This window comes from Mustela erminea, chromosome 11 (assembly GCF_009829155.1).
Source record: "Mustela erminea isolate mMusErm1 chromosome 11, mMusErm1.Pri, whole genome shotgun sequence".
NCBI classification, from domain to species: domain Eukaryota; kingdom Metazoa; phylum Chordata; class Mammalia; order Carnivora; family Mustelidae; genus Mustela; species Mustela erminea.
Genome location: NC_045624.1, coordinates 45,626,286 through 45,640,376, shown reverse-complemented (window position 1 = coordinate 45,640,376; position 14,091 = coordinate 45,626,286). Strand labels below are relative to the sequence as shown.

The 14,091-nt window shown below is 40.9% G+C and overlaps 1 protein-coding gene across 3 annotated transcripts; it reads right to left on the bottom strand.

Moving 5' to 3' along the window:
• Positions 1-4,655: 4,655 nt before the first annotated feature.
• GGCT (gamma-glutamylcyclotransferase) lies at positions 4,656-13,765 on the bottom strand. Of its 3 annotated transcripts, none has more exons than XM_032304056.1 (4): positions 13,472-13,763; positions 8,753-8,898; positions 7,360-7,495; positions 4,656-5,516 (listed from the first exon to the last, which is right to left on the bottom strand). In XM_032304056.1, exons 1-4 carry the CDS (start codon positions 13,610-13,612, stop codon positions 5,373-5,375), a joined length of 567 nt encoding a protein of 188 aa, XP_032159947.1. In that variant the 5' UTR covers positions 13,613-13,763; the 3' UTR covers positions 4,656-5,372. The 3 variants fall into 3 exon arrangements, with proteins under 3 accessions (XP_032159947.1, XP_032159948.1, XP_032159949.1); XM_032304057.1 differs by lacking the exon at positions 4,656-5,516 and adding an exon at positions 6,112-6,223 and having other exon boundaries at positions 13,472-13,765; XM_032304058.1 differs by lacking the exon at positions 4,656-5,516 and having other exon boundaries at positions 7,389-7,495; positions 8,841-8,898; positions 13,472-13,765.
• Between the last annotated feature and the right edge of the window lie 326 nt (positions 13,766-14,091).

Sequence of the window (14,091 nt, the reverse complement as noted above, 5' to 3'; positions counted from 1 at the left end):
AAGCGGACTCCATGCTGAGTGTGGAGCTTGACACAAGCCTCAATCTCAGGATCCTGAGATCATGACCAAGAGTCGGATGCTTAACCAACTGTGCCACTCAGGCACCCTTAGTGGATGCCTGATCAATATGATCCAATAAGGTTGGATCATATTCTTAATCCATCTGCCAATTTCTGTTTTTAATCGGTCTATTGAGATAATTTACATTGAGTGTAATTATTGATATATTAAGGTTTAAGTGTGCCATGTTATTTTTTGTTTTGTCTGGTTTTCATTTCTGTTTTTTAAAATGAGTTTCTATAGGTTACTTGAACATTTTTTTGAATTCCATTTTTATTTATCTGTAGTGGGTTTATTTTTTAGAAGTGGGGAGGGGTAGAGGAAAAGAGAGTTTTTTTAAGGTTTAACTGATTTTAATAACCTGGTGATGATGGGCAGCAGACAGAATCATGTACTGCTGTGCAAATGTACATTTGTATATTTATCATTTGTATCATCTTGAAAATTCTGCAGTTACTCTAAATGTGTGTACCTAAAATATATGTATATTTCTACAATTGTAACTTCTTTTTTTTAGAGTGTTAGTATTTATTTTTATTTTTTTATTATGTTGTTAGTCACCATATAGTATATCATTAGTTTTGTTTTGTTTTAATTTATTTGACAGAGAGAGATCACAAGTAGGCAGAAAGGCAGGCAGGTTGTGGGGGGAGCAGGCTCCCTGCTGAGCAGAGAGCCCTAGGTGGGGCTCGATCCCAGGACCCCGAGATCATGACCTGAGCCGAAGGCAGAGGCTTAACCCACTGAACCACCCAGGCGCCTCATACATCATTAGTTTTTGATGTAGCATTCCATGATTCATTATGTATAACACCCAGTGCTCCATGCAATATGTGCCCTCCTTAATACCTATCACAGGGCTCACCCGACCCTCTAACCCCCTCCCTTCTACCTAGCATGGAGCCCAAAGTGGGCCTTGATCTCACAATCCTAAGATCATGACCTGAGCTGAAATCAAGAGTTGGATGCTTAACTGACTGAGCCACCCAGGCACCCCTCAATAGTTTTTTTAAGTGTATTTTTTCATATAGCTTTCTTAAGCTGTTTCTTTAGCTATTACAATATATACATATAATTTTTTAGTCTATTGGTGTCATCATTTTTACCAATCCTTTTATAATTAAATATTACTTCTACATATATTTAGAAACACAATGTTATAATTTTTGCTTCAACCGTTATTTCAGAAACTCAGGAGGAGAGTCTATTGTATTTATCATGTATTTGCTTACCATGTGATGTTTTCCTTTCTGATGTTCCAGTTCCTTTATTTCTTCCTTTCTGTCTAGAAAACTTTCTTCAGCCATTCCTTTAGGGGAGGTCTGCTAGCAATAAACTTTTCTAGTTTTCTTTCATCTGAGAATGTCTTGATTTTCCCCTTTAGTCTCACAGGCTATTTCCACTGAAGTTTGATTTGAAAGTTTTCTTTAAGCACTTGAAAAATGTGCCACTTTCTTTTGACTTTCATGGTTTCTGATGAGAAATCTGGTGTCACTTGAATTGTTTCTCCTGCAATCACGTGAAATGTCATCTCTCATTCGCTACTCTCAAGAACTTTTGTCATTGGATTTTACAAGTTTGACTATAAAGTGTCTGGTGTGGATTTCTTTGGGCTTGTTTGGGGTTCACTCAGTTCCTCCTCCTAACATTAACTACAGCTTACTAGGCAAGAGCTGTATACCAGGCACTGTGCTGGGCACTTTATGTATTCTATTGCTAATTCCACCCACAAACCTGGGAGTTAGGTGTGTTAGGTTAAACCACATGAAACTGTCATGGCTTCACTCTACCTCTTGAATCTATAGGTTTGTCTTTTGCCAAAGTTAGAATATTTAAACCATTATTTCATTGGGTACTTTTTCAGCCTGCCCTTTCTCCTTTTTCCCCCTTTTCTCTAGTTCTTCTCTCCTTCTGAGACTCCCATGACACAAGTGTAAGATCTTCTATTATAGCCCCACAGGTCCTTGAGGCTGTTAATTTTTTTTTTTTTCCAGTCTGTTTTTTCTCGGGTAGATAGAACAATTTTTATTGTTCTTTCTTCCAGTTCACTGCTTCTTTCTCCTAACATAATCTAATTATTTTGGCATCTACTGATGATCTTTTCTCATTTGAGATCTTCCTGGATCTTGGAATTAAGTGATTTTCAATTAAAACCTGGACATTCTGGAAATTACAAGCCTCTGGATCCTACTAAAATCTACTTTAGCTTAACCTGAAACCACTCCAGCAGAAGGTAGCAAGGGTCATTGCCTTGATATTACTAAATGAGGTAGAAGTTCAGGTTTCCACTCAGCTACTGCCAAGGAACTTGGGTGTAGGTGGGAGTTCCACACCCCCCCCCCGGAAAGTCTCCACTGATATTTTCCCCGTTCCTAAGAAGAGTAGGAAAGCCTTATCACTGCCCACTATATGGTGTCCACTGATATAACAGGGAAGGGTGACATTTTTACCACTGGCTGGTGATATAAGTCTTACGACTTGACCTCTGACACCACCCCAGCAGAGGGGGAAGTTAATAACTGATGGGCAGCTTAAACCCAGGGTCCTTGCATGGTTTCCACTGACACTATGGGGAACAGGGGAGAGCCAGGGCCGATTACTGTTGGGTGGCTCCTTACTCAGCCTGTTCTGACACTGCACTGACAGTTGTGGCAGGAGACAGTGTTAGGATGCCCTGCTACAGCCTCATGAGGCTGAAAGTCTAGGCTCCCCTCTTGACCTTTCCTAGCATGGGTAGATGTAGCGGCGGGGGGAAGGTCCATAATTTTTCTTTGTGGTATCTGGGTGGAGAACACTTATTCTCTGTAAGTTTCGTCTGGCTAAAGTGTCCATTTCCTAGTCCTTTTACTTCAGAGTAGGTTTTTCTTCTCTGTGCTCATTGGTGCTTTCAGATTGCTGGCTTCCTCAGCTACAAGTCTGAGATGTAGGAGGCAAGAGAAAACCCAGGGAATTCAGTACCATGTTGTGTCTTGTCCCCGGCTAGTCTGCTTTTTCTCTCTTTTCAGTCTTGTTTTATACATAATGTTCGGGAATTTTAGTTGTAGTTAACAGAAGGAATAAGGAAGAGTAGGTCTACTCCATCTTTCCAGAAGTCAAAGTCTCCATATGTACTTATTGTATACTGTTTTTGATCATTTCAGATTCTCAAAAACTTGGGGATTTTTTTTCTCTGTTATGATGTACCATTTTCCCTATAATTAGTTTTTGGATTTTCAGGTGGACATTCTGAGGATCTAAATTAGGATTGCTTTCTTCAGAGAGAATTTGCATTTGCCTCTGCTGAAAATTACAAGGCTTACTAGAGACAATTTTAGTTCTGTTCAAGGGTCCGTTTCATACAGAATTTTCAGGTTGTCTTCCTGTCCTGCAGTGGGATTGCTCAAGGGTGAGTAGTCAAATTCCAGGGCTATTATTGGCATATGTACCCAAAGATGTAGGTGTCACTTGTTACCAGTGCTAGGAAATTTATCTCTTTCTTTTTGTGGGAAAGGGACTGGTTATATCTTGAAGATTTTCCTTATTTTCTTGCAAGCCCAGAAATGCTTTTCATAAAATTGTTATAGTTTATCCAGTTGGTTGTATTATGGTTATAGGGCTAAAATCCCCAGTAGAAATGCAAATTCCTTGCATATGACATTTGTTAGTACTACCTTAAACATGACTAGAGAAACAGTATTCCTCATGACTACCAGATTTTCATTAAAAGGCCAGACATGAAGGTTTTATTGTTAGTGTTTTAAATTCCTCAATGAAAGTTGTCATTTTAGGTGGGTGAGATAGATTATGAGAATATTATTCTATTTTTACATCAAAACTGAGCTTTTCTCACTATCTTACCATAACTGAGTTCTGGGTACTGACAAATTTGGTCTTCTTGGAAGGAGTTAGGAACTGGAGAAAACTAGGGTATTAGAGGGTGTACATGAGAACAGTAAGGTGTAACAGCTATAAAACATGATCCAACCTTAAGTCTCACTTCAACAGCTGTAGCTGAAAAGTTCTTTGGTTATTTTTCCCAAGAGAACAAACCAAATCTTTATGTTCCTGCAGCTAGCACACTTCATTCCAATAACCTGTTTCTAAAGCCCAGTTTTCTCTCTGCATTCTCACTGCATTCCAGAGACCTGATTTTTTGATAACTGGTGCTGTTTTAGTCATGACTCTTCTTTCCTTCATTTGTTCAGGAAATAAATTTAAGAAGCCAAGAGTAAAACTGGAGCTTCCATAAAGCATAAAACATTTTCCCCTCACCATCATAACTCTTCTACTTTAAGATCCTGTTCCAAGGATGGCTCTGTAGAAACTCAAATCTTCAATAAGAACATTGGTGATTTCTAATACTTATTATGTGCCAGGCTCTGTTCTAAGCTTATTACATGTATTTACTCCTCAAAAATAATCCCAAGACATAGGTGTTTCAACTGCCCTCACTCTATAGATGAGCAAACTGAGGCACAAACTCAGGAAACCCAAGGTCTCTCAGCTAGAATCTGGTAGAACTGACAACTGATCCAAGGCTATCTGGTTCTAGCATCAGTGCAAGAATGCTCTAGTACGGACTGTGTAGAGTCAACACCAGACTCAGAAGTCTCTAAGAAAGTGATAGACAGTACTTTAGTAGGGAATACAGGTTAAACCACAAATACATTTATTTCTCTAAGAACAGTATGCCATTTTTAAATTTAAAAAATTATTATCAACTGTCTTTGCAGTTTGCTTGCTCTTATGCTGATTTAAAAAAATCCCAAAGCAGGGCAATTCACCAGCACGATCATTAAGTTGCAAATCTCTCCTTTGTCACAGAACAAGAAGACACTCCACTCCTGAAAATAACTTTAAGTGCCCATGGAAGGAGTATCCTCATCCATTGGTTATGCATTCTAGTGCCTCATGGCCTCCTTTTCAATTATCTTTTCTTTTTAATTAAGATTTTATTTATTTATTTGACACAGAGAGAGAGAGAGCATGCACAAGTGGGCAGAGCAGCAGGCAGAAGGAGAAGGAGGCTTTCCGTTGAGCAAGGAGCCCAATGTGGGGTTCCATCCCAGGACCCTGGGATCATGACCTGAGCAGAAGACAGAAGCTTAACTGAGCCACCTAGGCACCCCTCAATTATCTAATTTCTAATCTAGTTTCTTTTTAGTCTGAAAACAAGGAGTCACCTAAGTAAGATATCCTTTCAGAGCACTGTTGAAAATATATTAAACATAGAGATACCTCAGATCTCTTTTCTAAATGTTGAAAATATATTAGCACATACAGAGAGTATCTGTATTTTCTATTATAATTTAGATTTCTATCTAAAATATGTCCTAATGAGCTTTTGTTTCTCCCTTTTTGATAATGTTTTCAATTTCTTCTGAGACTTCTCCTTTGTAGTCATTTGGTTCTATTGCATTTAACTTCTTCTGATACTCCAGTGGCAAACCATTTTCTTTTGCACCCAGGCAAATTACCTAAAAATGGTTAAAATAAACAAAAAACACCTTTTAATTAGGAACATAATTAGTATACCACAATTTTATGTGCAGTATCAAAGCATGACCTGTTAGCTTTCAGATAACTCTAGAATAAACAATTATAGAACAAAATAGAGACAGCCATTCCTCTCATGGTGAGCATGAATGTGCAGAATCTTCAAATCCAAATGATACATTCTCATGGAGTATCAATTTTACTCAATAATATGGTTTAAAATATTTTTAAAAACTGAAGTATAATTAACAGTGTTATATTAGTTTTAGGTGTACAATATAATGATTTAACAATTCTTTACATTACTCAGTGTTCATCATGGTAAGTGTGGTCTTAATCCCCTTCACCTACTTCATCCTTCCTACTCACCTTCCCTCTGATAACCACCAGTTTTTCTCTGTATTTAAGAGTCAAGTATTTTTTGTCTGTTCATTTATTTGTTCATAGATTCCACATATGAATGAAATCATATGGTATTTGCCTTTCTGATTTATTTCACTTACCATGATACCTTCTAGGTCCATCCATGTTGCTGTCAATAGCAAGATCTCATTCTCTTTTTATGGCTGAATAATATTCCATTGCATGTATGTATGTGTATATAAATACGCTCACACCTTGTCTTATTTAGCCACAACTATGGATGGACACTTAGGCTGCTTCCATATCTTAGCTGTTGTATATAATGCTGCAGTAAACATAGGGATGCATACATCTTTTCAAATTAATGTGTTCGTTTTCTTTGGGCAAATACCCAGTAGTGCGATTATTGCATCATAGGTAGCTCTATTTTTAATTTTTTGAGGCTCCTCCACACTGTTTTCCACAGTGGCTGCACCAGCTTGCATTCCCACCGGCATCACATCAGGATTCCTTTTTCTCCACATCCTCGCTAACATTTGTTATTTCTTGTGTTTTTTATTCTGGTCATTCTAATTTAAAATTTTTTTATAGTAAGACAAAAACTTATTGTAGAGAACTGGCATGATCTAGTAAGAAAAAAACACCATTCTTTAAAAAAACTGTAAAGTTTATAGGGAGAAGTTTTAGTTTAACCTGGGAGTCTACTCTATCTCTGATGGGAAATGAGGTAATACATGGCAGCTGTGCTCAGTGGTGCTTCCCAGACCCATACCAGGCTAATTCCTCTAGGCTCCATACTAGAAAATTCCAAATTTGGCCCAGGAACTGGGTCATCCACTCCACGTGCCATGTCCTGATTAGGCCTTCCAAAGTACCTAAATTTGGATTTCTAAAAAGGGATGTTGGGGTTTCTATCCCACATCCTTTTCCTATGCTTGTGGGAGTAGTATCTCTGACTTTGAAAGACAGCATGACTTTATTCCCTCTATTTAGGGATGGAAAACATTTCAGCAATAGGAAATATATTTCTCCCCCATAAAAATGAACCTTAGTGTTATGAAATACTCTCTTGTGGAGAAAAAATGATTACAAAAACCTCTGTATAGAATAAATCCACTAAAATGCATGCACACATGTTATTTTCTACTTGAGGAAAGAAAACACATATCTAGAATTATGATTCAGTTTTCCAGAGTCTTTTTAAAAAATCTGCTTTAGGAACATGGGTCTATCATTACAAATAAATCTGAACATTTTTCAATTTGCATGGTAGGTAAATAACTATCATTTTTGCATTAAAAACACTTTGATTAAAGTGATCAAGGGGTAGGGCAGGCAAAAAAGACTGAAGTGTTCATGTAGAATTTAATGCACACTAATTCTTTTTAAAACAAGGTATTTTTTAGTTTGGCTCAGTGAAAATTAAAAAGGAACCGCCAATAGTCTTTGTAAGTTGCTTACCTTTTTATACTGGGGCGATGGGGGAGCACTCTCATAGTTTTTCATCTGATAACTTCGACAGGTTATTTCTTTTCCTTCTTGAGTATAAACATTAACTTCTATTGGGACATATGTTCCACTTTTAACCCCTTCTTGCCTGAAACCAGAACAGCCAAATTTTAACCATATTTGACTCAGTCAAGTTAGTTTACTGGGCTAAAAATTTAACAATATATAGATGTGCTTGCTCCCTATGTATTTTGAGATATGGCAGAACATATTATAAATACTACCACGTCAAAAGTAAACTTAGCATTTCAATTGGAAAGCCTCAGATTTAGTATTATTTCTATACTTCTAATAGATCTCAGTATTTATCCTATTTAAACCCATGCTTGAATATAGTTATTTCAATCTTTGTACCCCTCAATATTGCTCTCTAGGCTACAAAAAACTGACTGTATGTTCTGACAACAAGAGAATATCCACCTGGAGATAATTAGAGAGAATGGCTCACTCTCATTCACCAGGGACATATCAGATAATGTGTTCTCAAGCCCTACTCTTTTCTGCCAACTTTCTTTGTATACATGCTCTTATATACAGATCTTGAGAGTTCTGTTAAAAAAAGCATCAAGACATTTCTAATATGTTGTCAAAGTTTTTATAAATTATTAGTTTTTCAACTGCTACCTTAAAGAATTATTTTCTAAAAACGGACTCTAATAAAACTTGAACTGCTTTTGAAACCAACAGAAAGATGCAACAATTATGAACATCTTCATGCCTTTTCACAATATGAAACTACAAAGATTTTTTAAATAAAAATAGAACAAAAATAAAGACTCCGGTTTTTTATAGGAGAGATTATAGGGGCACCTGGGTGGCTCAATTGTTAAGCATCTGCCTTCGGCTCAGGTCATGATCCCAGGGTCCTGGGCTCGAGCCCTGCATTGGGCTCCCTGCTCAGTGGGAAGCCTGCTTCTCCCTCTCCCACTTCCCCTGCTTGTATTTCCTTTCTCACTGTCTCCCCAGCTCTGCCAAGTAAATTAATTAATTATTTTTTTAAAAAGAAAGAACAAAAAGAAGAGATTATAAACATTCTCCAAATCTCAACTGAAATATAGGACCCTGCTAGGCATTTTTTTTTTTTTTTTAATGTAGGCTCTATGCCCAGTGTGGGGCTTGAACTCACAACCCTGAGAACAAGAGTTGCATGCTCTACAGACTGAGCCAGTCAAGCACCCCTAGGTTTTTTTTTTTCCTCAGGATATGCACATTGCACCTTTTATGTTAACTCTGAAGTGTAAAGAATATAGTATAGGGTTTTTGAAAGACATATATATACACATCTTTGAATATGATCCACTTTCTGAATCAGTTATTGTTTAACTTGTAATTAGAAGCCACCTACTTATCCAGAGAACTCAAATTGCTTTTGTTCATTTTCCATACTACTCCCCATACTTCATCGCCAGGACTTTGAAAAATGGTGGCTATACCTCCATGCCAAGTTTCACTTGTTTTGCCTTGGGAATTGCCAAAGTCAAGCTTATAATCCTACAAAGGAAACCAAAAAATATGATCAATATCTACTTGAACCAAAATTTCCCTCTTCAAAATAAAAAAATTTACCTTGAACTCCATGCAGTTAAGACATAAACTTTGAGTTCCTTCTCTGAATAAGAAGCTGTAAAAAATACAAAGATAAACAACGACCCAGATCTCAAGGACTATATTTTTTCATATTTTTAAAAATGAAATGTATATTGAATATATAATATGCATCCATAAACAGGTTTTTAAAAAGCCCGTAATCCCAATGCCTTAATGTAAGTATTTTCATTTTTAAAAATTGCTTTGCAGTCTACCTACATACACATGGATTTTAATTTAGAGGCATCCACAGTATATACACAAAATTGTTGAAGCTGGGGTTCATAGGGGGTTATGACCTACTTTTTTTTTTTTTTTAAGATTTTATTAATTTTATTTGACAGGGAGTCAGTGAGAGAGGGAACACAAGCAGGGGGAGTGGGAGAGGGAAAAGAAGTCTTCCTGTGGAACAAGGAGCCCAATGCCAGGCTCAATCCCAGGGTCCTGGGATCATGACCTGAGCCCATGAGCCCAAGGCAGATTCTTAACGACTGAGCCACCCAGGAACTCCTAATCTACTTCTGTGTATGTAAAGAATATCTTACTAGCATATATCACCATGTTTGCCCTCAAGGAACCACGATTTTTTTTTTTTTAAGATTTTATTTATTTATTTGACAGAGATCGCATGTAGGCAGAGAGTCAGGGGAAGCAGGCTCCCTGCTGAGCAGAGAGCCCAGTGCAGGGCTTGATCCCAGGACTGCCAGGACAAGGACCTGAGCCAAAGGCAGAGGCTTTAACCCACTGAGCCACCCAGGCGCCCCAAGGAGCTACCCTTTGAGGGTGATTTTTAAATTTACTAACGTTAATCTAACATTCATGAATTATACTATTATATCTACAATAAATATTAAAGCAGCTAACACTAGTACATGACTAGGTTCTATAACTGCACTATGAGCTTTATGTGAACTCTCATTTTTATCCTGTCAACCTTATTATACCCATTTAATAACAAGAAAAACTGTGGCTTATAAAGATTAAGCAACTTGCCTAAGGTCTCTCAATGAATATGTAACAGAGCCAGATTTCTAGCTTAGCTTCTTCCCTATAGAGTAATCAGAGGAGAGAATCCTGGGGAAGATAAAAAACCCTTACTTGGCCATTTGGTATAGAAAATTTCTTTCCATCTTTCTAAAGCTTAGTTTCCTTAATAATAAAATAAAAAAGGTTGGACTAGGTTCTAAATCTAAGGTTTATATTTTATCCCTGTCACTTTTATTTTCTTCAAATGTCAGACATTTCAGGAAAAAGGTTGGTCTGAGTGACCAGTATATTCAACTGGTATATTGGATATTCTAGGAGCACGTAGCCCTGGCAGAACATCATGAGAGCTGATTAAAAAGTCACAACCACATGAGGTACTGGTTGTCTACTACTAAATCCAACAGACCATTTTCATTCCTCCTCTTGCTCCACTTTTCACCTACTTCTGCCATAGTTAACCACCCTGTCTTGATCTGCCTTCCTGACTTTCAGACTGTCCCCTGATCTAAATTCCCTTTGATAACTCCTCCACCGTACCTGGTGTTTAAATGGTAGAGTTGCTAAGGGCTTAGTTCAGGCCCCTTTTCTTGTTCATCAGCAATTTGCTCAAGACAATCTATCCCCTCCGATGACTACAAATACCATCCAATATTCCAATCATCTTTTAATCCAACCCAGATCTCTCTTCTAAACTTCAAAAGTGCTTAGAACAGGACCCACCACACAGTGAGTACTTAATAAATGCTCACTAATGTTTTTCTGCTCACTTGGATGTGTAACAAGCATCTGAACTCAGTATGTTTAAGCTGAGCTTGATTTTCCCTCCAAAACTGATTCTCCTCTTCTCTTTACAAATATCACCATCATCCACCTTATTGCACCAAAAACCTTAGTCACCCCTGTTACCTCATCCTCCCTTCACAAGCAGTTACCAAGGCCTAACCTTATTATTTCCTAAATACCTCCCCAACCCATCTACCCTCCACTGCTACCACTCCATTTCAAGGTGCCATTATCTTTAGCATGGATTACTACAAAACCTTTCTAACTGGGCTCCACACATCCACTGTTGTCTTCCCTTCCAACCCATTTTCCATAGCAACCAGAATGAACTTTCAAAGTTGTAAATCTAATTTTTCATTTGCTTATATTCTGCAATGGATCTTTTTATTGCTCTCAAGATAAAGACCAGTCTTTTTTGGCTTCTGTGGTCCAGTAGCACGCAGTCCTTCACTACCTTTTTAGTTGACAAGCTATATCCTCCTCAACACTAAACTCCAGCCTCAGCAGCTGGATGATCCAGCTTCTTTCCTGAGGTCATTTGTACATGCTGCTCCTTCTCTTTTCTTTGTCTCCCCCTGCCCAATCATTCAGGTCTCAGCTTAAAAGTCATTATTTTCAGGAAGAGCTTTACTAAGCTCTTAAGTCGGGACCCCAAATCATACATTCCCATAGTACCTTGTAGATCTCCTCTTTTTTTGGGGTAAAGACTTCTTCTTTTTTTTTTTTTTTTAAAGATTTTATTTATTTACCTGACACAGAGAGAGAGAGAGAGACAGTGAGCACGCACAAGCAGGGGGAGTGGGAGAGGGAGAAGCAGGCCCCCCACTGAGCAGGAAGCCCAACATGAGGCTCGATCCCAGGATCCTGGGATAATGACCTGGGCCGAAGGCAGAAGGTTAACAACCAAGCTACCCAGGCACCCCAAGACTTCACTTTTTTTTAGAGCAGTTTTAGGGTCACAGCAAAACTGAGAGGAAGGAACAACATGTCTTTTTTTTTTTTTAAAGATTTCACTTATTCATTTGACAGACAGAGATCACAAGAAGGCAGAGAGGCAGGCGGGGGGGGGGGGGGGGGGGAGCAGGCTCCCCGAGGAGCAGAGAGCCCGATGTGGGGCTTGATCACAGGAGCCTGAGACCATGACCTGAGCCGAAAGCAGAGGCTTAACCCACTGAGCCACCTAGGCGCCCCAACATGTCTCCTTTTTAAACTCACCATATCTGAACCTCAGTAACCATTTGCTTGATAGCTCTTCCACTTGTCCCAACTATAAGCATCTGAACTTCTTTTCTACAGTTGGGCAATTCCCTACCTTAGGAGTCTGGGGGTAGAAAGTGCTAGACCCCAACTCCCATTTCTGAGGCTTCAAATGCCAGCAGTTGGTTCTCCCAGTTCTGCTTGCAGTCAGGGCATGGGCACGTGACCAAGAGTTAGCCAACCAGGACACCCACCTGGGACTCTGAATTAGAAGCTAGTGCCCAAGAACAGCAGAAACTCCACCCTGTAGGTGGTGGCTACATCCCGGTTTCAGGAACTGCAGGGGTATACTGACAGTAGCAGGCAAGGTCCAGAGAAGGGAGGGTCAGTAATGCACAACTTAAGTGTCCATATTGACCAAGTTCAGCAGTGATGCCCCAGTGGCCTCCTAGGCTGGTTCTGTCTGTGATATTGGCTGCTGTGGTTGCTGTACTTCCCTTTATGACTGCCTGTTTTTTGTTTTATTTTTGAAGTAGGCTCCACATCCAAAGTGGGGCTTGAACTCACAACCCTGAGATGCTCCACCCACTGACTCAGCCAGGCACCTTTATGCCTCTGTTTATCAGTTCTGTGGTCATTCTGTGAGTCTTCTAACAGCCTTTCAACACATTCATTTCCTGCTTAAATCAGCCACTTTCTGTTGCTTGCAACTAAGAACCTGGTAAGGACAGCAGAGACCATGTCTGTCTAATTCAGCAATGTCAAAAGGTTTTCTACATCATTTGGGGGGGGGGGGGTGTCCTCCCTATAGACCTGGTCAGGTCCTCAAGGCAGCCCACTTAACTCTATCATTTCTGTACCTACAAGGGAAAAAACCTACCAAAGGAATGAATGGATTGTACCGAAGAGCAATTACTTTGAAGTTTTTATTTATTTAAGTAATCTCTATACCCAAGGTGTGGCTCGAACTCAGGGCCTGAGACCAAGGGTCACAAGGTCCTCCGACCGAGCCGGCCAGGCGCCCCTGAAGAGCAATGACTTTTACCAAGGCGGGTTATGGTTCATCCAGTGGTCTGACTTAACTGCGCTCGGCCCTTACTATGACTCCCGACACGGTGCCGGCTTTCAGGACCTCTCCCGTCAGGAGCGAGCAACAGGTGAACGGAGTTTCAGAACTCCAGCTGACAAGCCTTGCAGCGAAGGTGTGATAGGGAGGAGAGCGAGCAACGGACTCCCTTCTAAGTCGGTGGGCAAGAGTGGTGGCCAGGTCGGGGCAGAACGAGCCTCCCGGGGGAAAGTCCTCAGGGGGCTCAGGGCGGCCCGGGGGCGCACAGCTGCCGGGCGGGCTTGACCAGGAGGGCAGAAGCCAGACAGAGAAGACAGTCCCGACGTGCTGCTATCAGCAAGAGGCGCATTCCCCCGGCCCCGAGAAAGCGACTTCTCGAAATCCTGTCCCCACGTCCGCAGGGTGGACCCGCCGCTGCAGGGGCCGCGCGCGGGCAGCACTGACCTGCAGGCGGGCCACGCAGCAGAACGCGGCCGACGGGTTTCGGAGGTGGATCCGCTCCGTCAGCAGATTGCTACCGTAGGCGAAGTACAGAAAACTCTCCTCCTCCTGGCCTCGGAGGTCCTCACAGCCCGAGTTCGCCATGTTCCGCCCGACACCCGCGCGGCCCCGGGGTCGGCCGTACGACTCTGAGAAGACTGCGACGGTCCGAACTCCCGTGGCTGACTAGCGGCTGTCTCTGGAGTTAGCGGAAAGGCGGGAAGCGTGGGCCGGACGATTCGGCTGCGACCAGTCTTCTGATTGGCTGCTGGTCCCAAATGTTGAGTCTCCCCTTCTGATTGGCCAAGCCCGCCACCTCCTCTTCGCTCTCCAGTTAGGACTCGGAAATACTCCGTCGTGTGGCGACCGGGAGCCGATTCCTCATTGGCCATGCTCCTCTGTTATCCCGCCCCCATGCTCAAGGCTCCGTACGATTGGCGGGTGGGCGGGCTCTTACGCATAGGAGGCGGGTCAGGACCCGTGGGTTTGTTTTGGGGGCTGCGCCGCGTGGTCCTGACCAGGTTTCCTCATCTTCGGGTGGTGCATGTGTGGTTCCCAGGTGTTTCGTGCTCGTTAGGGAGCGC

Coding starts and splice junctions, on each gene's coding strand:
- GGCT (XM_032304056.1), bottom strand. CDS start 13,612: ATGGCGAACTCGGGCTGTGAGGACCTCCGAGGCCAGGAGGAGGAGAGT. Junction 7,496..8,752: donor AATTTGAGTTCTCTGGATAA/GTAGGTGGCTTC, acceptor TTCTGGTTTCAG/GCAAGAAGGGGTTAAAAGTG. Junction 5,517..7,359: donor CATCGCCCCAGTATAAAAAG/GTAAGCAACTTA, acceptor AACCATTTTTAG/GTAATTTGCCTGGGTGCAAA.